Raw genomic sequence first — 23,965 nt, 5'->3', positions numbered from 1 at the left:
TCACATGGACTTTCTTTTGAGCTTATGGAAGAGGGTGGTGAGGGGAAGGATGGATAAGAAGAAGGGAGGGAAGGGAGGGATTTTCCTCTTATAAGGACACCAATTTTATTTAATTGGGGCTCTACCCTTATTTCAATTAATTTTAATTTACATCCTGAAGGCCCTGTCTCCAAATACAGAAACACTGAAATTTGGAGAGGACACAACTGAATTCATAGCAGTGACATCTTTGTCAAGTTTTTGATATTAAGCTCATATAATTGGAAAGTGTTTTTGGCTTTTCTGTGTTTTTGGTGTTTTTTTAAAGACATTGATAAGTTTGGTATTCTTTAAATGATTGATTATGTTTTTCTTGCTACTTTAAATTTTTTATCTTTGTACCTCTTTTACTATTTTCTAAAATGATATTTTGAGAGAGAGTAGGGGAGGGGCAGAGAGAGAGAGAGGGAGAGAAAGAATCCAAAGCTGTCAGTCTAGAGCTCAGCTTGAGGCTCAGTCTCACTGATTGTGACATCATGACCTGAGCTGAAATCAAGAGCTGGATGCTTAACCGACTGAACCATCCAGGTGCCCCTGCATTTTGCCATTTTTACTGTGATGTATTTGGGTGTGTATCTTCTTGTTTTTATCTAATTTGGAGTTCATTGATATTCTTGGATATGTTAATGAATAATTTTCATCAAATTTGGAATGTTAGTCATTATTTCTTTGATATTTTTTTCTGCTGCTTCTCTCCTTATTGTTTCTGTATTTTTGTGTCCTCTCCTATTATGCTTATGTAGGTGCCCTTGATGGTGTCCCTTTCTCTGAGGTTATTTATTTTTCTTCATTCATTTTTATTTCTATGTTCTTCAAATTGCATCATTTCTATTTATCTGTATTAAAGATCACACTTTCTTTATTCTGCCAGCTCAAATCTATTGGTGAGCACCTCAAGTGAATTTTCCATCTGTTTGTGTACTTCTCAGCTTCAGATTTTCTATTTGGTTCCATTTTTTAAAATAATAATTTCTAGATCTTGTTAATATTTTCTATCTGATAAGACATTGTCATTTCTTCCTTTATTTCTTTTAGCAAAGAATTTTTTTTTAGTTCTTTGAACAGATATCTAATAGCTGGTTTGAAGCCTTTGCTGTATTTGACATGTGGAACCTTCAGACGTAATTTCTGTTGCCTGCTTTTTTTTTCATGTGTGTGTGGCACAGTTCCTTACTTTCTGTTTGTTTGTGTTTTACACATATTGTATGTTTTTGTTGAATATTGGGAATTTTAAATAATATAGCAACTTTCCTTACTTTCTTCCAAATAAAATCAGTTCCCCTTGGAAAATCTTCAGAGATCTGTTTCATGTCTGTTTCTCCCACTGAGAAAAACCTCTCTTCTACTGCTCCAGACCTGGGTATGGAGAATAACACCTCAGATTTTCAAGTAGAGTGCTGGGCTGGGGCAGCAGCCACTGGTCTTCTCAGCTTATCTCTCCTAGTATGGAACGTATAACCAATGAATTAACTGAAGTGAGGGTGATCTAGGCCCCTGTAATTAAAGGCCTGTATGTCTGGGGTAGAGCTTCTATTCTTTGAGTGGGTCTAGTTAGAGGAGGAAAACCCCAGATCTTACAGTTGTTTTTACTTGAAATAGAATTTCTTCAATACAGATGAAGGTGGGTGGGTGGAGGAGCTGTGGGAAATACTAGCAGTCTACCCCTCTTGAAGAAGTAATGTAGCTTAAATTTGGAGCTGGGAGAAAGAGAGCTCAGTATTCCCAGTTGCCCAGAGTGGAGTTTTATCATGCTGAACTGGGGTGGGGGATGTTTGTGATGCAAATGCCGCAGACTCTTCCTCTTCTTACTAAGACTTGGTAGATTTTCTTGAGGAAATGTTTCTTCATTTTCTGTTTTCCCTTAAATCCGTTTCCAGAATTTTTATTCATTTGTTTTTTTAAAATATATTTTTCACCAGTTATGATTGTCTTACTAGGGAGAGCATCTTGGAGGTCTTCATGCTGCCATCCAGAAATTGTCTCTTTATATGTTGAACTTCTAAGCCTATTATTTCTGTTAATCTTTAGAACAACTTAAGAATAAAGTGGTTAAATATCAAGCCAGGAATTAAGTCCAGAGACGTTACACAGTACCTTGCTTGTAGTAAGTGATTAATAATATTTGCCGAATAAATTAATGAGCCAAAAATATCAAGCAATACAATTTAGGAAAGAATGTTTTCAGATGAGGGCTGTTATAATAAGGACTATTGTAGTTGGGTTGAGAGAGATATCATAAAGTGTGTTTTTTTTTAATTTCATGGAAAAATCTGCAATTTCTTACAAATTGCAGATTTCATAAACTTTGTTCCTGAACTATTGGTCTTCATGACTAAGACCTGCTATACAATCTATCAATTCCACAGACATATGCTATTGTAATGGTTCTTAAATTAATTCATTATGAGAGATGGTTCATTTGGTGACTTCACCAAATGACAGAACAAAGCCCTTGGAAGGGAGGTGCTTACTTAATGTTACACTGGTTGAATTCTTGGGGCATGTTTGGGAAAGCAATTGGGTGTTTTATTTGCATGAGAATCCAATGGTATTGCTGGATGTAATTGAGCTTATAAGTGCATGGATGAAGCTAGGGAGCAGGAACCCTTTTTGAACATACCAAATAGTGTTGTAATTGGCAGAGGACTTACTCTAGAATGACAAAAGGTTTTAGTGGTCAAACTCAGTCCAAGGAAACAGGCTAATAACCTGGGTTGCTATACTAGAGTGTAACACATATCATCTTCTAACCCAACACTTGGGAAGAATGTGTTCCAAGACCTCCAAAAGACTGTTTCTTAAAGAACATGAAAGAAAGAGAGAGTTGGAGAGGAGAAGAAAGGATAAATGAAATGGAATGAATAGAAGAGTGGTGGTAGCTCTATGGATGTTCTTCACCTTTGTTGTAATCTTACCTATGGAAATGAGAATATTGACAAAAGTCCTATAAGAAATCAATAAAGTCAGTGTGACAAAGTCCCAAAGTTTTCTCTTATTGAGCTTGTGCTATTACATGTGAAATCATAGGCATAAAACAGGCTCTGAGATATATTCTAGAGGACTACACAGAATTGGAAGGAATGATGTAAATATGGTGACTTACTACAGTTAACTACTTGTGTAGTATGTGGAGCAGTAGCTCAGAAAGGGTGTAATTTCTGAAGGAGAACATGGAGCCAGTTGGTGAACAAGAGTAGAGACAGAAGGCAGTAAAGAGGAGCTTCAAGGGAGTGAATGGAGAAGTAACCCCCAGCAATAATAAAAGGAAACTTTAGTGGCTGAAGAGAAACCCAAGTGGGTGATTTCAGAACCACACCAGCAAGGAAGAGATTGGGAAAGCTGGTGTTTTCTGGTTATTTCTGGCAGAGGCTAGAGACCAAGACTCTTACCATCATCATTCCATCCCTTGATGGTACCTCAAGCACAGGGAAGGTCAAGTGTATTTCTCTGATGGCATTCTATTTTGCAAAAGGGCTAAAATAGAGAAAAGAAAAAGAAAAGGAAAAATTTGTTTTTTGTTTATGTCTTCTATTTTTTTCTTTTGCAAGAAATCCTCTGGCTTGTACCTGTTAACACCTGAAGCCAGATACCAGGATCCATGATAATTTTGTCTTGTCTGGCTCCTCCAGAGCAGTTAATCTTTCTCTTTGGGCTATAATAACTGCAGTGCTGTAGTCTCAGAGCAATGAAACCAAGTTAGACCTGGGCATGAGAATGTTGCCTACACTGAATTGAAACCTTGAAAAGCAGCCATGGCTTTTTCAGCTCCATTCATCTCCCAAAGCAAGCAGCAGTGTCTGCCAGATGGAAGTAGTCTAATTTGGTAGATGGAAACATTTCTAAGACTTGTGGACTATATCACAAATGCTGCCAGTTGAAGTTTCTTGCACAACTCAGAATTGTATTCCCCTAACGATACCATTTAGAAAGCCCAAAAAGAGTACGAAAGAAAAAATAGAATGGAACAAAATCTGTCCCAGACATCTCTTGAAGGGTTTGCTGATGTCATTTAGAGCTCAAACATTTTGTTTCCTACCTCTAATGGGTTAAAAGCATTTCAAGGATTTTTTTCCTGTCCTTAGGACACCTTTAAATGACAGGCACAGATGTTTGCTTTCACTTCTTAGCATCCTCAACCTGGGCATTCATTGTCTAAGCACTGGAGTTTCGGTCATCACATGAATGATTACAAAATACACAGCCAAGTCCCCTGTCCTTAGCCACCTTCAGCCTAGGAGTGGGTCATTGGATAATTAGATATTTGAAAAGCACCTTGAAATAAGGGCTATAAATAATTCTTTTCTCCAATTTTAGAAAGCTCCATGGAAAGAAGGGTCATGGAAAAATCCTTGGATCACCCTCCATAAAGACTGGTATTTGTTTGCCTGGGAGTAATTCAGGGTGAGAGGGAGTATGGTGTGCTGGAAACAGGTCCTGATGGAGAGAAGAATGAGTATCCAGTCTTGCTGTGTCACTAATTGGTTGTATAAGTTAGGAAAGTCCCTTCTCATAAGCCCATATATGTAGAATGAGGATTGAACTTGATGTGTAATATGTTTTTTAATATTCTGGGAACACTTGTTTTACCTCAGTAACACTTCTGTAGTCTTGTTGGACTATCTTAATGGTGTTTCCTAGTTTGTTACTAAGTAAGTGGTTCCTCTAACTTTGTAGAGAACTCAGAAAGTTCTCCGAACCCTTGAGTATTTGAAGTTCTAAGTTTTCTGCTAAGGGAGAGAAATTGGTGTGGCATACCAGGGCAGGAGAGAGAGAGAAGCAGTGGGGTCCCAGAAACCCGCTGGCATAGTCAGCACATACAATTCAAGATGTTAGCTTGTTGTCTGGAATTCTTGAATATGTAACAGTCTTCTTCCACAAGGCCTACTGCTGATAGAAGACCAGATGAGAGATGTGTTCATGGCTGAGGAGAAAACTGTAAGGCTTTGGGTTCTGATGTCAGACAGATCTGGGAACTCCAATGGCACAATTGATTAGCATGTGGTACTTATATGAAGTCAGATCTCAGTTTGTGACTCCAGTTTGCCATTTACTAACTTTGTGTTCTTTGGAAAATTTCTTAGGCTTTCTAAGCCCTAGATGATTTATTTGTAAAGTAGGGGAAAGTCAGAGATTATGTCAGATGATTTTAGGGAAAATTATGGTAGGTAAAGTGTGCTTAACACGGTGTCTGGTGAATACAAAGTACACAATATACATTAGCTATTCCCATTTTTATTAGTAAGGTCACAGGGTAATGAAATTTAGGTTTACTTTATGAATACCTATTTATGAAAGAATACCTTTAATAAATACCTATTATATGATCATTGCACTATGGATATAAAGAAGAGGAAGACATATTTTTCCTCAAAAAACCTTAAAATTCTGTTTTTGAGACAAAATGGTTGCCAATTTAATCAAAGGCTTATGAATTCTATCATGTTGTAAAAGGTGTTTAAAAATTGTATTAATTACAAAGGGGTGCCTGAGTGGCTCAGTCGGTTAAGCGTCCAAGTCTTGATCTCAGCTCTGGTCTTTATCTCAGATCTTGATTTCAGGGTTGTGAGTTCAAGCCCTACATTGGGCTCCACACTGGATGTGAAGCCTACTTTAAAAAATTATGAAAGGGGCGCCTGGGTGGCTTAGTCNAAAAAAAAATTATGAAAAAAGTATGGATTATATATGTTTCAATTGTATTAACAAAGTTACCAAATCATAGTGAGAAATACTCTAGTTTAAAAAGTATACCTAATTGAATTTCACTTAAAAGGTTGCTGATTATGTAATAATAATAATCCTTAAGGTTTAAGCCTTTGAAAAATTAAGTTGAATTCTAAAAATATTTAATTGGATCATTTTGAAACCCTAGGTCTTTGATTCACATATAATTTTGGCACTGGGGTTTCAGAGTGTGTGACTATCAGGCACCTGGCAGAGATGGATTAGGTCCAAATCCAACCAGACGCATAGTGGCAGATGGCTCCCACTCCCAGTGCAGTTACTCCAGACTTGGAATGTGTAAGAAGTTAAATGCTCAGAGGATGAAACCTAATTCATTACAGACATATGTGTGCCGAGTTTGGGAGAATCTGTGGCCCCCAAGAACAGTGTTGTATACCTAATAATGAATGAGGATCCATGAACTAGAGTGACCTCAAACGATCGCAGTTAACTGCTCCCAGGCCTCTAGCTGACCTCCCAGTACCATGGGATATTATTCTTGGGTGCCCTGAGGGCACAATTTACTTTGTTCTCATTCATTTTATTTATTTGCCAAATTTCTTAATATCCAGCTTAATCTGTTTCTTCCAAATCCAGCAGGCCAGATTCTCCTATTTATTCTGGGTTAGAGAAACTCCTGTCCTAGAGCCTTCCCTAAAAGTCAGGGAGAAAAACACTGTCTCTAGTACAAAGACACTCTAATTGACTATTTTAGCCAGCCATTGGACTCAGGGGTAGACACAGGCTCCCAAATATTCCGTATGATTATGAGGCACATAAAAGAAGTGTGCCCATTGACGAGGATGCCTGAACCTAGCATCTCCTCCTGTTTCTCTCTTAAGTCATCCAGTCTACCTCATCAGAGTGGCTTTTCTCAGGGGTTTCCTTCAGCCAAAAGTTCCTAAAGCACTAAAATTCTAGTAGAAAAACACTATAGAGGCTAGAGAAGAATCCTTTAGCTTAGAGGATCAGACAGCAAATGTTCATAAAGTATTTACTATGTAATAAGAATAGCAATGTGCTGATGATATAGTTATTTGCTCCTGGGATTTACATAGTCCAGTGGACTGATCCCCTCCCTAAGTATAGGTCAACAATAGATGGGGTCATATCCTATAAGGCAGACCTTCTCAATAGTGACACTATTGACATTTTACACCCTATACTTCTTTGTTGTGGGAAGCTGTCTTGTGCATTGTCTGATTACCAGCATCCCTAGTTGCTACCTACTAGATACCAGTACCAACCTTTAGTTGTGACAAAGTCTCAAGACATTGCCAATGTCCCTTAGGGTCAAAATTTCCCCAGTTGAGAACCACTACCATAAGACCATGCATCCTACTCTCTGTGCTCCTCTAAAGTCACCTGGGAAGGGGCAGGGTTTTGTTTCCATTCAGCCATCAGGGTTCACATCTCCCATAAACCATATCTAGATGAGCTTAAATATGTTTTCATGGCACTAGACTAGCTTTTCCCAAGACAATGTTTCATAAACACTGTTCGCTAAAATGTCAATTGATGCAGGGTTAAAAACAATGAGTCCTATTGTCAAGTACCCTTGACACATACTGAGTTAAACAAATTTAAGCAAATTTCTTTACTATAGAACTTCTCATTGTTTTTGAAATGCTCCTGTGAATTGTAACTGCAAGAGAATACAGTACTTAACATTCCCAAACTTATTTCTACCGAGATCCCTTTTCACAGAATGTTTATTGATGTCCTAGAGAACAGAATTCTGAAATACCGCTTGGGAAATGGTATTCCAGTTTTCACTGGAGGCTATTGGCCTAAGAAAAGGTCTCCTCTAAGGTCATCTGAACAAAATTTAGCAGCACGTGTAAGCAATGGGAAGTACAGCAGCAAGGTAGTTAAGTTCCGGAGTCAGTCTGACTACTCAAATCACAGCTCTACCACATACTATTCCTGCATCCTGGAGCAAATTACTGAAGTTTTCTGTGCCTTCATTTTATCTGGAAAATGCAATTATGAATGGTGCTACTTCATCAATCTCTGGATGGAGATTAAATAAGTAAATAAATGTAGATCATTAAAAACATCACTTAGCATATAAGTCCTGAACTGATACTAGCTATTACCCTTACTAGATCTTGGGAGCAATATAGTAAATTCATAGCTCAACTATGAGTTGTGTGGGGCTACTTTAATTGGGGACAAAATAATTGTTGTAGCAGATTGAAAGAGTCTACTTCAAGGTCTCAACTGGGGTACCAGGGACAACTTGATGGAGGAGGTGTATTTAAGCATGCTAGTTTCTACAGTTTTCCTTAAGTCACATTCCATGCTATGGTCCATCCTTGGCATTTGTTGTAACTCAGTTTTTCTTGTGTACTTTGTCCAATAATTGTCTCCATTTTAGATCTACAATGAACATAACACACTCTTCTTTTAGTCCTTACTATTTTCACTTTATCCCTGACATGAGATAGCAGAATATATTAGATGAAACTATTACTTCATGCCTGAGTATTCTGAAGAATAGGTCAGGAAAATCTTATTTTGTAGATGAGGGGCTAAGATTCAGGGAGGAGGGAGATAGGAGTTGTCCAGGACGTGCAGCTAAATAGACCCCTTGCCCTTCTGGGTTATAAAAGATATTTAGTACATGATGGGAATAGCTCCTTCTTGCCATGCTTATTATCTTGGGTTCCAGGATCTGATCCTGATGGAGACCTATTTATGGGTGAATGACGAGGCCACATAGAATGTGGTCTGAACTGATGTTGAACTTACCATGCTCAGGGGAGCCAGCAGCAGTTGACATTATAAAATCTGCTCAGGACTTATACTCATTGTCAAGGCATTTTCTTAGCAACTAACGTAGCAAAGTTAAAGGATACCTGCTTTATCTTGTCCCTTTCTTTTTGTTCAGATGCATATAAAGAGGATCTAAGGAGGAATGCAGGAGAGTCAGTCATTTCTGGGGATTTGTGACTTCACACTCCCTTCACAGGGAGTTGAGGAACCACAAGAGGTTTTTGTTCTCACTTTCTCTGGAAATTTTGAAGTCAGTTATGATAACTAGGAGCAATTCTTAGAGATGTGTATAATGACCCAGCAGAGTCCCCTTATATATGCCATGATTTAAGGTACAAATGATTTCAGGAATTGGAGGAGCTAAAGACCATGGGTCTATAGAAAAATGTAGGTATAATTTCTTTGCCGTGCTCCACTGGAAATTAGGTCTTTGAGTCATCTTTGATGGTTCATTTGCTCTAGAGCACTAGGCATGCTTCAGATGGTTTGTAGAATATTTTGAACTCTCTTCCTGGTTGGGCCTGGGCTGGTGAAAGGGAGGATGGGTATTACAACAGCAGTGGCTGGGAGCTCAGTGCCCTTCCAAGTACTGGAGAACCCCCAGTGGGGGAAGCGCTGTGGAAGTCAAACGTGCTTGCATCAGAGTTGTCTGACTTATGGCAAAACCAATACTAACCAAATGTATAAGGAGAACTAAGACTAGCAGACAGGTTTCTATTTTCTAAGACAATATTTCAAGTATTTCCTTGACCGAAGCTGATATATGCACAAGCACATTTTCAGGAACTCTAATAGAAGAAAAGCTGCTACTTCCTTTTAAAAAATTCATTAAGAAACATAGCAAAGATAATCCAGAAGCAGTCAGAACGCTTCATATTTCATTTTAAATAACTCCTTTGCGGGTGTTGAATGCTTCTTTGCGGTACCTCTGGTACTACCAGAAGTGATTTGTAACAAAGCACTGGAGAGAAAGTATCCATCTTGAGTTAATCCAAACCCTGCGGGACGACACACACTCCAGGAATAATATTGGTTTCCTAGTTAGGCAGCAGCTGCTGTCTCTCTTGCCACCGGAATGATTGTGTTGACAGATCTTTGTAGTGTGAATCAAATCTTAAAGGCATAATGAGAAAAAGCAACACCAGAGCTCTCATCCACTCTTTCTGGTAAGACTTTTATGTAGTTGTTTTGAAACAGGGAGTTGAAGATGGAAGAGGGATCTGTCTTTTCTGCATTTGGACCCAACTTCATGTTGAAGTTATATTCATGAAGTGCTTCATGTTGAAGGTATATTCATTTACCTGTGTTAAATTGAGCTCTTTAATGAGGGAAGGCAAAGTTAGGAAAGGAATAAAAATGCTGCCGCTTAGGTTCCATTGCTTATTAAGGCATTCGGGGATTCTGAATTTTTTTCAACCTAGTTTCTGAAAACATAGTAAACCTTCAGAAATAAGAACACATTTGATCAACAGAATGTTACCTGTGAAGCTTCCGATCCATTGCTAGGGAGAGGGGTGGGGGAGAGAGGGAGAGGCTGAGAGAGAGAGAGAGAGAGAGGAGGAAGGACACCAACAAGGAAATAAAAAAGTAAATACCTGAACTTCAGAGGATAACAGTCAGGTTAAAAGCCTTAGGAATGTTGCAACTGAGACATTCATTAGAAAGCCAAGAAGCCAGAGCTGTGGTAAACTAAAGGTGGATGTTCATGTGTGCAGTTTGATCTGGTGCAGTGCATTTCAAAGTGCACAAGCTCAGATCCACATAAGGATGATTTGAAAGGCCAAAAGAGTCTTATGATCTTAGAGTGCCCAACTTGAAATCTGTTTTAGCCTTAGGGCCATTATAGAAACCTTAAACCATTTAAACAGTGGTAACAATGGCCACCATGTATTTTGAGCATTAAATTAGATAATTATCCAGATGCTGATTTAATCATCATGACCATCCTGCCAGCTGTTTTGCTAGTTTCATTTTACAGTTGGTGAAACTAAGATGAACAGAGGTTAGGTAACTTGCCCAAGGTGCCATAGGAGTCAGTCTCTTATGCTTGGCTGCAGAGCTCTTGTGGCAGAGACTGTGATTTGTGGACTTGCATTTCTCAGCCTCCCTGCAAGGAGACAGAATTCTGGCCAATGAATTGGGAGCAGAAGGCACTTGTGTGACTTCCAGGGTGAAGCAATTAAGGGTTTATGTTCCTTATCCTGGTTCTCTTTTCCTCTTCCATTGGGAATGCAAAGTTTGTGTGTTTTGAAGATGTCATCGTCTCAAGGTGTAAGAACTCAAAGTCATGATTTATGAAAGGTACCAAGGAAATCCTTCCAACCCACATTTGTCTGTGATGTGGGTGACAAATAAGCCTTTGCTCTGTCAAACCACTTACATTTCAGGGTGTATTTGTTACCATAGCATGGCACAGCTGATTCTGTTCTAAATAATATAAAATTTCACCACTTGTATTTTGCCTTTATGTATCATTCTTACTCGTGAAGAATTAGTAGGTAATAAAATAATCAAACTGAACATAATATTATCTCTAGAAGTGTTATCTAGAATAAGAGAATAACACAAAAAATTTAGATTGGCAGGTTTTGCTTGAAAATTATGCCTTTGGGGCTATAATCAAATTCGGGGCCTGCTCCTGCTCATCTAATTTATGAAGAATCCATTGGATAGTTCTAGTTCCCATGTGGCTCATGATCTCTTGTCAACTTTACTCTAATCCACATATCTACAAACAAGGATCAAACTGTGAATTAAACTAGTTCTCTTCCCTCTCAAATAACTTTAAAGAAAAGTCTGAAGTACTGTATATTCCTTGGCCCATTTGACTTTTCATTTTTGATTTCAGGAGATTAACTTAATTGACTTAATAGAGAGGAAACTTATGACAGATTGGTTCCACTAATAGGTACGTATAAGAGATTGGTCAGCTGTTGCATCCTGAGTGGAGTGGGTTTAACTTACTCCTTCCTACAGATGGGGAATATGAGGTCAACTCTGTTTCCTGGAAGAGAGCTATTACTGAACTTTGATATCTAGCACTTTGCCCCTTTTTTTTTTCAGGTATTTTGAAACCTGTAAGAAGAAACTGTCCAAAATTTTCCTGGTAAGGAATAACCTCTGATTTCTTTGTAATATGATAACTGTCCACTTGATTTTAAAATGCTGATTGTGCAAGGAAACAAGTTCTCTCTGGGGTAACATTATGAGTGGATGTGGCAATGTTAGCAGACGTGGAAATGACCATGCACAATATTAAGCTCAGATGTAATATTAGGGCACTGTTGGAAAATCTTAAGGAATACCATCATTTTGTAGCACCTTCTTCCATTAATTCTGTGTGTCATGTAAAGGTATCCAGACAGGCAATACATAGAAGTTGACTTTTGATCTGAGATACTTTCTATTCCAGGTTTCTCTCTAATATGCTTATTTATATATTTTAAACACATCCTCCCTCAGCACATACGTCCCTAGAAAAGGTAAACTTTGATTATGTCTTCCTTAAAAACTGGTAGAGTTAAATAAAGGTATATGATTGATGTATTCGGGGGGAGAATAGTATTTTGGGGAGAATGATGAAAGGGTTAGATTTTTTTGCACCCCCCCCCAACATGGTTATTGCCATCAGAAACCTCAGTGTTTGATTCTTCTAATAGATTTGCTATATATCACCTTTTCCTTCTTTTAGATTTATGTTGGTAATTTAGCACTGAAATCTCAATACCGACTGAACACCATTATGCAAACCCCTGCTCAAAATTTTATTTAATAATTACCAATCCTGATTCTATGGCTGATTTACTTGATTATTTATTTTGGGGATATAATTAACATACAATGTTAGTTTCATGTGCGCAAAATACTGATTCAACAATTGTGTACATTACTCAGTGCTCACGATGATAAGTGTAGACACCATCCATCACCATACAGCAGTATTACAGTATTACTGACTGTATTCCCGATATTGTGCTTTTTATCTCCATGACTTAGTTATTTTATCACTGGAAATCTGTACCTCTTTATCCCCTTTGATCTCTTTCACCCATCCCTCCTCTATGGCAGTTTAAAAACTGATCGTGGGTTAGGGGCTCATGGCATTGTGCCACTGTGTTAGAGGATGAAGATCAAAGATACTTCTTCCCTTTCTCTTTGTATGAAGGTAAAGGCTTTCCTGGTTTTGATAGAAAGTAAAAGTTGTGCCATGTTGACAGGACAGATGAGGCAAGGCACAGCATTAGCTGTTCCATCTGGTGTTTCTTAAATAGGACAAACTATTCTTGGAGCTCTGCGAAGTGCCTGCTTCATCTCACAAGAGTTGGAAATGACTGGGCTTTTTAGTGAACTCAATAGGTGGGAGATGTGACTTGTAAAGCTAAATAAAAAAGAAAAAGGAGACATAGGGCCTATGGAGAATAAATGTCTAGCAAATGACTCTGTTTCTACAAAAGCTCAGCAAATAGGAGTTTTTATGATAAGCACAATTCTGTTCCCAGTCCATAAACCTTATTTTTAATAAAAAGACTCCTATTTCTCTTTAGTAATCCTTTTGAGATTACAACTGCAGTTTGTCATTTGCGATGATAAACTCACCAGTCACCAGGTGTTTAGCACAGGATTTGGGGAGGTGAGTAAAATTGAAATTTCAAAGCCACTATCTCTGCATGTGCCTCATAAAAATTTTTGGCAGCTGTTGCTGGAATAAAGCTTCCCTTCTCTCCTCTTCCCTTGGCTCTGAAAGAGATAGTACATTGCAGTGAGCTCTGTGTAACTGGATGTTCTGTGAAGTTCTCTCAGTTTATTTCTCATTTTTCTGTCTTAAGACCGCTGTTTCAAGTGTGATGTAAACATTATTAGATTGCACACATGTTTCTGATCAGGAAGTCCTGGAATATTTTCTTGGAATCACCATCTTCTAATGTAGTTAAAAAGGCAAGCTTAAAAAGACCACTCCTGGATTGTGACTTGACCTGATGAGTCACATTGATAATCAGGTCCAGTAACATTAGATTTGAAATCTAATTTGCTTTGATTTCTTGTATCCCTATGTATTTGTGGAAAGAATCCATTTACCATAGCATGAAAAACTTTAAGTTACCTAGGAATAAATTTAACAAAAATGATAAAGGTACATGTTTTCAAAAAAAAATCTGTACTGAAAGACACAGAAAATACTGAAAAACAGAGAGATATAACATGTTTCTGGTGTGGATGATTCAATATTGCAAATATATTGTAAATATTGTAAATATTTCAATTAGTCCTGAGCAAATCTATAAGTTCAATGTAATAATTGCAGTAAAATTTGACTTTTTAATGTACCTTGATTCTAAAGTTGACCCGGAAGATAAATTTCATAAAAAGAGTTAAGAAAATGTTGAGGGAGAAAAATCAAACAGGAGGGTACCCTTTAATTTTCTATTTTGCTAATTGTTGATATTGGCAATAATTTTCTGGATGGTTCTGTTTAATAGCAACTCATAACTTTTTAAAAATTAGTGTGCAAATAACTTTTTGCTGGATTAATTCAAAAGATTAATATCAGGCTTCACTGTTGCCTTCCTGGTTGAATTAATTCTATGTAAGTCGAACTGCCCTTAAAGTTTTATTAATAGGATTTTTTGAGACTAGAACTCTGGTATGTTTGCTACAAAATAATGCTTTAATGGTCTTATTTTTTTATTATTATTTCACTATAAAGATCTCTAAGGCTAATAAGTGATAGAAGTTTAATAAACTAAATATTGGAATTGAAACTAAATTTATTTTTCTAATCTTATGTACCCTGAATGAGCCAATTATCAGGACAAATATTTATTATTGCTAAAAATAGTGAAACCATAAAGAAAGGTCATCCATTAATCATCACGCTTAACTTACAGTGAAGTCTATTCCTGGTTTCTTAACTGTGTGTCAATAGCATCTTACAAAAAGATTCAAGCTGAGAACAGATGCAGATTTGTTATCTAATTCACACCTAATGGAATGATGGGAATTAAAATAAATCTATAAACTGCTTTGCTGCTTCCATGACCTACAAGTTGACAGAAGGTATCCTGAAGAAGGCTCATGTTTTAATAACATGATAGATTTATGAAATGCTATATTGTATGAAATCTTGAATTTCACCCTATACTGCTTCAATGAACTATCTAAAAGCAGGACAATGCCATATTTTAAATAATGGGTATCTTACTAAAGATTCTAAGTCAGAGTCAAATTAAATCAAGCTGAGACAGCCTGATGTTCTTCTATATTAACTGAGTTTCTAATGATTACTGTGTTTGCATTAAAAAACTGTCTTGACATATAAAAAGATCATAGTCACCATTCTGTGAGGCTCACCCTTGTGAGTAAAATACAGCTAATAAGACAGGATATAGAATTGGGATTTGGACCAGAATTATGGGTAAGAGGAATTCTCATGATATAATTTTATTCATTCACTTATTTAAAACTATTGAGGAGCTGCAATGGGCGAGGCATCTTGTTAGATGTGGGTCTAGTGATGAGCAAGATAAGCATCATCACTCATTCAAGGAGCTTATAATCTAATTGATGGAGTAATACATACTCCATTTCTTGTGAAAATTCCTTGTAAAGTTGAAATAAGGTAATATCCGTAAAGTATGTATGACATGCTGTAGCTAAATAAACATTAGTTTTTGTTCCGCTTTGTTATCTTCATATAGAGGGTACCTCACTGTATTCAGTTGTCAAAAAGACTTTGTACTCAAGTGATATTGATTACCAATTGAATGTGGGTCATGAACAGTCTGAGCGATGCAGGGAAGAGGTCACAACACAAATGTACTCTGTGACTTGTGAGCAAATAAGAGTGAGAGGCATGTATCCACAGCAGAAAAGCAGCCATTGCAAAGGTAGACATTTCAGATACACCACAGAATGATTCTGAGGGAATAAAAGAGAGTGGTTAAGAATTTCTCCTGATGCAGTCAACTGAATATAAATGATATAGATCTTCTTTCTAATATCAAAGTGATGTCCCTGGGGTTGATAGTTCTGGTGAGAATGAGTGGGGCTAAATTTCAAGTTACTGGGTTACTTAGATTTGCCCTCAGGGTCCTCTATCCTTTCAGAGAAGACATACTTCAAGGAGAAATGGAAACCGAGGAATTCTGATCAGCGAATGAAGAGTCTTTAAACTGGAGGCAGTGTTTGTGCAGGACAGGGTGACTAGACTAGTAAACCGACTAGAGATGTTCTGGATTCAAAAGGAGAAAAATACTTAAGGAGCAGTAGACAAGTGACTGTTACCCTAGACTTATTCTAGCGGTAACTACCGAAGATTTCAAGTTCTGTTACACTAACTTTGGCCCTGCTTGCTTCTGTGGCTTTGTATTCTTTGTATACTTTGTATACTTCACCACTTGGGAGTTCCAGACCCAGTCCGTCTTTCTGAACAGGCCTTGCTCTTACACAGCAAAAAGAACCAATTTGCCAAACACTGTTAATATCTTCTTGCTTTCGTTTGTTTATTTAACAACACTGGATTTGTTGAGTATTTACCAGACACTCATACCAGACACTCTTCAGACGCAGATAAGGCATCAGTGGGAAAACCAAAAAAAAAGACAAAAATCCCCATCCGTGTAGAGATTACATTATAATGTGTGTGTAGGAGTTTGGGGTAGATAGGAACACATAAATATAATGATTAAAATAAACAGTATTTAAGAAGCTGGTAAGTACTATGGAAAAAATACGTCTGGGTAAGGTGATCAGGAATGCTGGGGGATGGGATGGTGGCATTGAGGTGGTATTTGAGCCAGATTTGAAGGAGTACAAGGAGCTAGCCTCAAGGATATCTGAAAGGAGCAAGTGGAGAGGCCCAAAGCAGCTGTGTGCCAGGTGTGTGAAAGATAATCAAGGAGGTGAGTTTGGCTGGAGCAGGGGGAGGGGGAGACACTAAAAAGGAAGCAGGTCAGAGAGGGACTGAGTTCAGATTTTGTATGGTTTTGTGAGCCATGATAAGACTGCAGTTTCCGCTTTTGCCTTAACTATGGATGATGACTTTGGTCCTCTGCAACCATTGGTCAAACTTCTTTCAACACTTAGTGAGGGCCAATTCATAGTTTTTAACTTCCTAAGAAGATGGAAAGAACTGTGGGAGAGAAAGAGGGTTTGTGGCCCCCCAAGCTGATGATTGGCTTGAAGAGTACCAAGGTTGATTGTTGGCGTTTGATTATTGGTTTGTGATTGGATGTACCATCTGAAGGTGTGAAAGTACCCCCTCTTGCTGCAGGTATAAACCTTTGGCACCAGAGGATGGTCAGTGATGTAGATACTCCCAAACCAGGATCTCCCAGGGGGCCGTCAATCAGGATACCCTACCTCCACAGTGCCTGAGGATGTCAGTCACTTTTTAGCTATTTAAACATGTCAAAGAGCCATTTCTTACTCAAGGGCTATTTTTGAATTGTTTGATTTTGTATAGTTTTAATTTTCGTGGTTGGTTGTCAAAATTTTCATCCATATTTTAGAATACTATCTTTTGGTCTATTGTGTTTAAAAATCATAACTACATTTTAATGTTTTGCTTTATGGAAAGCACCATTATAGGAAAAGAAGATCTGAGGATTTTATCTTTAATCGTAGAAATGTGGGACCCTTCCTTCTCTACCTCTTAACTCTGTTGGAGTTTTTCAATGATATCAGAATATATTTCTCATTCCAACTTTAGATGAAAAAAGGCATTTTCAAGAAGTCACCCCTTTAGGGAGTGTTGCAGTTTCACTAAAACTAAATAAAGCAGAACAAATAGCTGGACACTTGAAGGAACTTGCAAACATATCTATTTCTTCATTTTTCTATTAACACATGTTACTTAGAAGCCTATAGATATTTTGATATTTATATGAAGATGGCATGTATTTCATAAACAACATTCAGGTACTGTAACTTACTCTAACACTGAATTCGGAAGACACCAAATCTAGCGAGATAAATATACATGAATTAGTCCTAGCCACGAGATTCAGATTCTTCCTAAGGATGTTAGGTAATTCAGAAGATGAAGTGATGTGTATGTGTCTTTGGTGAGTTACAGTACACTGAGGTGACATGTTATCAACCTATATGAGTACAAATCAGGGCCAAGGAATCAGTTGCAACTCAGAGAGGCTGGGGCATCTGACACTGAGCAAAATAAAAATTGTGGCCTTTGAAAGGGGGATGAGGCCAGAAGAGAAGGCATTTGCAAAGCAGGGGAACATTTAAAAATATTTTACAAACAAAAATTTTTCCTACCATTTATTGTCTTCCCCATCTCAGCCTCCACTTATCCTGCCAATGCTAGAGGTTTGTTCACTGCCTGATGGTCAGTTGTGTTGTATTTTTTCACGTCTGGGAAGTATGACTGTCTTCATGATAAAAACAAGTCCCATTCTTCTGAATCCAGGGCCACAGTTAGACAGAAAGGAAATCTCTCCTTTAAGCTTCACCACCAGGGGGTAGTCTGAATCTGAGAGTAAGTGAATAGACCAAACGGATGTGGTTTCGGGAACTTGGCTGGTTTTTCTGGTCCATTTTTGGTTTTCACACTCTGGGAGTCCAGTTTTTGGAATGCCTTCTACTTTGGGAATAAAGGAACTTTTCAAAGCAGTTTTGCCTAATCACATTTTGAATGGGTTCTTGGGTCCTTTATTAACAAATGACTTCTTACCCTCTGCAGACCCATCAAGGCTTTTGGTCTATCCCAGACTATGTTCTAATTCCAGAACCTCAACCCTATTCCATTCAGAGTATAACCCTGAACCTAACAGGATGAATTTTTTGAGGTCATGCTGGCTTTGAAAACTTCAAAGCCTACCTACCACTCAGAATGCCAGAGAAAGTAATTAGCATTCTGAGTGGTAACCGTCCCATCATTCATTTCACCTCCTAAGGACTTTTGAAGTGTGAGTAGACTGGGAAGCCAAATGTAACTCCATAATTTGAATTATAATATGACTTTCAGTGTATCTGATTCATTCATATGAAGTCAGTTTCATCTTCTTATTTATTTCTTTTTTCTATTTTTTAATTGTAAAAAATGGAAAGAAAATGCTCAAAAGGTACTAGAAACTACAAATAAAAAGAAGTACGTATTTTTACTTCACAATTTAGTTCCCTTTGCTAGAGGTAACTATTATAGGTTTTTGTTTATCCTTCCAGGAAAAGAAAAAAAAGTGTGTGTACAAAAGCATAAATTCTACCCCCCACACACACACCACCACTTTGAAACAAAGTAGGACCATCTTGTATACATACATCTCTGCTGTGCCTTTTTCAGATTTTTAAATCTGGTATTGTTTTAGAAGTTATCCTTGAGAAAACGTCTTTACTCTGATGTGTAAGCATGAATCTAGAACTCCTTGGTCAATTTTTAATTTTTTGAAGGATATTACCAAATTGTCTGCCAAGAAGGATGCCCCAATTTTTAGTCTTATTAACACATCATGAGAGTGCCTGGTTCTCCATACCGTGGACAACACAGCACTTTCAAAACCTTGATTTTTGACCTATATTATATTAGATGAAAAGTCATATCTGACTGTTTGAATTAGCATTTCATTGCTTATGAGTCAACCTGAGTATCTTCTGACCTACTAGTAAGCCCAATTTTCATTTGGATTGTCGTGCTACCATCCAGTGTTTTTGAGAATAAGTACAACACGTAACCTTTGAGATCAGGAATCATATTGTCATTGGTGTTGCCAGTGTCGTCTAGTAGTTGTGTGTAAATATAATATTTTATTATGAAACTCTGTTGAGGCAAAGGTACTTTTGTTATTGCAGTATGAGAGACACCTTGTACTTCCTGTCTATCAGGCACTTTATTAATCCTACAATACAACACAACCTATGCTCTGCAAAATATTTGCACTTTTCCTTTGAAGTGAATTTTACTCTTTAAGTCAAAATATTCCTCACAGTATATATATCATTCACTGCTACAAATGGCCAGATTTATTGTTGCCAACTTATAGTTGGCAGTCTTTTGCAGCATTATTTTAGTCTTGGGAAAAAAGCAAATTGGTCATATTTAACATTTAGATATTTCTTTTTGGTAAGCAAACATTTTCATTTAGTGTATTCTCCGGCAGTGTTTTTTATTTGAACTGGTTGGCTTGTAAACACTTAATACACATTAATTGTAGAATCCAGAAGGCTGGCATTCTTTTACTTTGATAGAAGCTGCTTTGCATAGGTTGTGTTTATTAGCTATTCTCATGACACACATCATCTGTGACTAATGTCAAAATGCTAGTTGATAGTTCATAAGGAACAGACAAAAAGGTATGACTCTACTTAGGGTCGGTGTATATTAAAAGAAATACAATCTCCAAGAGAAACAAAAGTAAAGAAGTAAAGACGTTCTTAGCAATACTGTGACCAAGTATTTTCTTAAATGGTTTTCCTAGGAAATGAGGAATAATAGCCTCAGGGCAGGAGAAATTTTATGGGATTAAAATGAAATTGGTGCCATAATCTCAATATCTAAAGAATTTTACAAGTACTGGGGGCTATAATACAAAGATTTTGGTGAGAATTGGAACATTATTGGCCATGGTTTTAAAGCATATATTAACAGTATATTCTCTTGAGGGAGCCTAAAGTTCTCTCACTTATTTCCCCACCCCTCCACCTGTGATAAGCAGACTTTAAGGTGGACCCCATGATATCCATCTGCTGGTGTTCACACCCTGTATAATCCCCTCCCCTAAGTGCATATGGAATTGGTGAGTTGCTTCTAAACAATAGAGGATGGCAATGTTAATGGTATGTTGCTTCCATGATTACAATATAGTATATAGGACTTTGTCTTCCTAACAGACTTGCTCCAGGTATTCCCTTGCTGGCTCTGAAGTGAGCTGTCACACTATAGGCTGTATATGTCAGGAGGTGAGGCCCACATGGTAAGGAGCTGAGGGCAGCCTGCAGAAGCTAAGGGACTCAGATCTACAGCTACAAGGAACTGAATTCTACTAACAACTATGTCTTAACTTGGATAGGACCTTAAGGCTCAGAGGAGACCAAAACTCTGGTTGATACCTTAATTTCAGCTTTATGAGACCCCAAGCAGACAGTCCAGAGAAGCTGTGCCCAGACTCCTGACCTATGGAAACTATAGAAGTCAAATGTGTGTTATCTTTTTAAAAAAAAAATTTAATGTTTTATTTATTTCTGAGAGAGAGAGAGAGAGAGAGAGAGAGAAACAGCATGAGCAGGTGAGAGTCAGAGAGAGAGGGAGATGCAGAATCTGAAACAGGCACCAGGCTCTGAGCTGGCTGTCAGCACAGAGCCTGACATGGGGCTAGAACCCATGAACCGTGAGTTCATGACCTGAGCCGACGTCGGAAGCTTAACCTACTGAGCCACCCAGGTGCCCTAAATGTGTGTTATCTTAAGCTGTTAAATTTGTGGTAATTTGTTATACAGAATAGAATATAACATACCACTAGATGAAAATACAACCTGTGGCATACTGTATTTTTGTTCAAAGTATTCACTGCCTTTTTCTGGGGGCAAATTTTACTTCCCTGCTCCATTGGTATCATGTTATATGGGATGCCCATCCCAGCAGGATTATACTTTCTTGTCCTTTGAACTCAGAAGTGATCATCTGATTTTCTTTGGCTCAGAGAATGTGGATAGCAGCAGACACTTTAAGAGCCAGCTTGAGGTTGTCCATCTTTCTCTTTTCTTTCTTTACTTAACTATGATCTATATTGGACATATAGTGGCAACAAAACGTAAACATTTCTTTTTATAAGCCACTGAGATTTTATGTTTCTACAACATAATAGAATCTTTCTTTCTGAGGAGGAAAAATTCTGTCAGACACAATTGGGTCAAGTTGTTGTGCAGAGTTTTAGAAATTTTGTCTTTCATTGGCAGACTCTGCCTAGATACCTTCCTTCCCTCATTGTATTATCCTCCTTTGGTGACTGACTTGCATATAATTCTGCTTCTGTATCTTCCAGAAACTGTCTGGTACAGTAGGGCAGTCTAGAAATGGGTATTCTTGGGCCTTTCATCTTGGAAATCTTCTTGAGATTAGGACAGAGTTTAAGGGGAAGGAAAAATGAAGTGTACTATTCAGGCTGTTAGGAAAAGGCTTTCCCTGGGCTGATTTTTGCATCCTCATTCTCATCTTTGTGGATGAAAGTTATCAAAGATCAAGGTCAGTATGGGGTTTGTTCTGGGGAAAAGGATCAGAAAGGACATTTCATCTGCCTTTTGCTGAGAAAAGAGATTCTCAAGATCATAAGTGATACAGCCCAGTTCACCAAGGCAGGAAACACAGTCCTAATTAGTAATAAAGAGTGTTTCTCTTTCAAGACTGTCCACAATGCTTTTACTTCTCAAGAATCAGCCATATTAAGGGATGCTTTAGTGGCTCAGTCAGTTAAGCATCCGACTTTGGCTCAGGGCATGATCTCATGGTTCGTGGATTTGAGCCCCACATCAAGCTCTGTGCTCACAGCTCAGAGCCTGGTGTCCGCTTCAGATTTTGTGTCTCTCCCTCTCTCTGCCTCTTCTCCACTCCTGCTCTCTGTCTCTCTCTCTCTCTCTCTCTCAAAAATAAATAAACATTAAAAATTATTAACATAAAAAAGAACCAGCCATGTTAAGGGGCTGGTCAAGGATTTAGCAATTTTTAAAAAATATTCCTAGAATCTATCTCATTGGAGACCCAGTAAACATTGCTGATAGCACTTAAATATTTAAGGACAGGATAATAGAGGAAGTCAAGAGAATATGTTTCACTCAAATGCTGCCTCAAGTTGATCTTTTAATGAAAGACATGAAATTTCCAGAATTTGTGTTTCTCTCTTGCCACAGAATAGAGACTATTTCTAAAATTGTTTTGGAAGTATTGTACTGTGAAACAGGGTACATAGAAACCTGTGCATTCATTTCTACATGATAGTTAACCGACTTCTATTGACTTGGGATTACCCTGGAGTCAGACTACCTGGCTTTGAATTCTTACTCTGCCATTCAATTTGCTCTGTGACTTTAGATAAGATTCTTTAACACTCTGTGACCCAATTTCCTCATCTGTAAAAGATACTCTCTCCTTTGATTGTTATGAGAATTAACTAGCAAATGTAAAGCGCCAGCTTAATCACCCTAACCTACTCTTGGTCTTACCAAACATGCTTCTCAGTGGAAAAACTTCTGATCTTATAATTTAAGACGAGGCCTCATATTTTATATCCAAAGTAGCATTTCATTCATTTTCAGCTCTTCTTTTCCTGTGTATCCAGATTGGCTACATCACACATGTATTAGAAGACCTGTAAAAATCACAGCTTTCTTTAAGCCTCTTTCTTGGTATAGTCCCCCTACCAGCTGTTTGCTCTCTAGCAACAAAGTTGGAACTACAGTTTAAAAAATCCAGTTATGCTAATGATGGGGGAAGAAGATTTTTGTTTTAGATACCGTCACTTGCTTTTTTTGTTCTAGTTCATGAAGTAAGCTGACTTTCATTAGTTGGCTATCAACTAAATGCAAGTGTTCTGACATACACCATTCCCATTCATCATTAACAGCTCTACCTAGCTGCATGGCATAATACTATTTCCTTCTAGGGCAACAGATTTGACCTCTGGACAGGATAGAATTGATAATTAGTTGGTGGAGTCTGAGGAAAGCTGGCCATTAGAAGAAGGCAAATAAACTAAATTAGAGCCTGAAGTAGAGTGTCAGAATCAGGCTAGATCCAAATGAGATTAAAGTTTGAGAAGTTTCTGATCATGGTGGCAGGTTTGGACCAACAGAAGGCTTTAGGATGGCCATGATTCATGTTGTTCAGCATCTGGAATATAAGGATGGAAGGTGTGATTGGAAAAAGATGAAGGATCTGGAAGCGTGGCCCAGCCATAGAGAAAAAAATCTCTGTAGAAATTAGGAAAAAGGGTTGGGACTGTAATTGTCCAGGGTAGAGGGCTCAGCCAAAGATAGGCTCTGGAGTCATGAATGTGTAGTAGGGGTAGATAGAGAAGGCTGTAGCTCACTGATCACTTTGGAACCAAGGACATTGTTCCCTCAGGGATGTTTACATATGTTAGAGAGAGGCTCAGAGAGAACCACTTGGCCCCATGGCACTGGACCAGGGGGTCTGGCTATGGCTGAAATCCCAAGAGGAAGACACTATTACTGGCAGCTTGGGTGAACCTGAGAGAGCTACAGTTTAAATCTTAAGGCATTATTTTCTTTGCTTTCTCAATGTATAACCTATTTTATTTTTAAAGGGGTCAAAAACACAACCTCTACTATTGTTAGCATCCAGCTGTTTGCTGACGTGTGAAAATAGAAATTTGGAAGGAGTTGGTCCTTGACCTCATCAGCATGTGTAGTTTCACCTTTTTGTATTTAGAAAAGGATTTATGTAAATGCCCTTATCCAAAAT

General features: G+C 37.9%; 1 protein-coding gene across 3 annotated transcripts in view; it reads left to right on the top strand.

The window, feature by feature from the left end:
• The window catches only part of LOC144234484 (uncharacterized), a 249,714-nt gene that overhangs the window by 18,874 nt on the left and 206,875 nt on the right, over positions 1-23,965 (top strand). For all 3 annotated transcript variants that reach the window (XR_013335971.1, XM_077767830.1, XM_077767829.1), the window contains exon 2: positions 11,602-11,644. Coding sequence is in view for 2 of the 3 variants with exons in the window: in XM_077767830.1 (XP_077623956.1) it covers positions 11,602-11,644 (43 nt within the window). In the remaining variant the exon portion in view is untranslated. The remainder of the gene's footprint in view (positions 1-11,601; positions 11,645-23,965) is intronic.

This window comes from Crocuta crocuta, unplaced genomic scaffold, assembly GCF_008692635.1.
Source record: "Crocuta crocuta isolate KB4526 unplaced genomic scaffold, BGI_CrCroc_1.0 scaffold154, whole genome shotgun sequence".
NCBI classification, from domain to species: Eukaryota; Metazoa; Chordata; class Mammalia; order Carnivora; family Hyaenidae; genus Crocuta; species Crocuta crocuta.
This window is presented reverse-complemented; position numbering and strand designations above follow the sequence as displayed.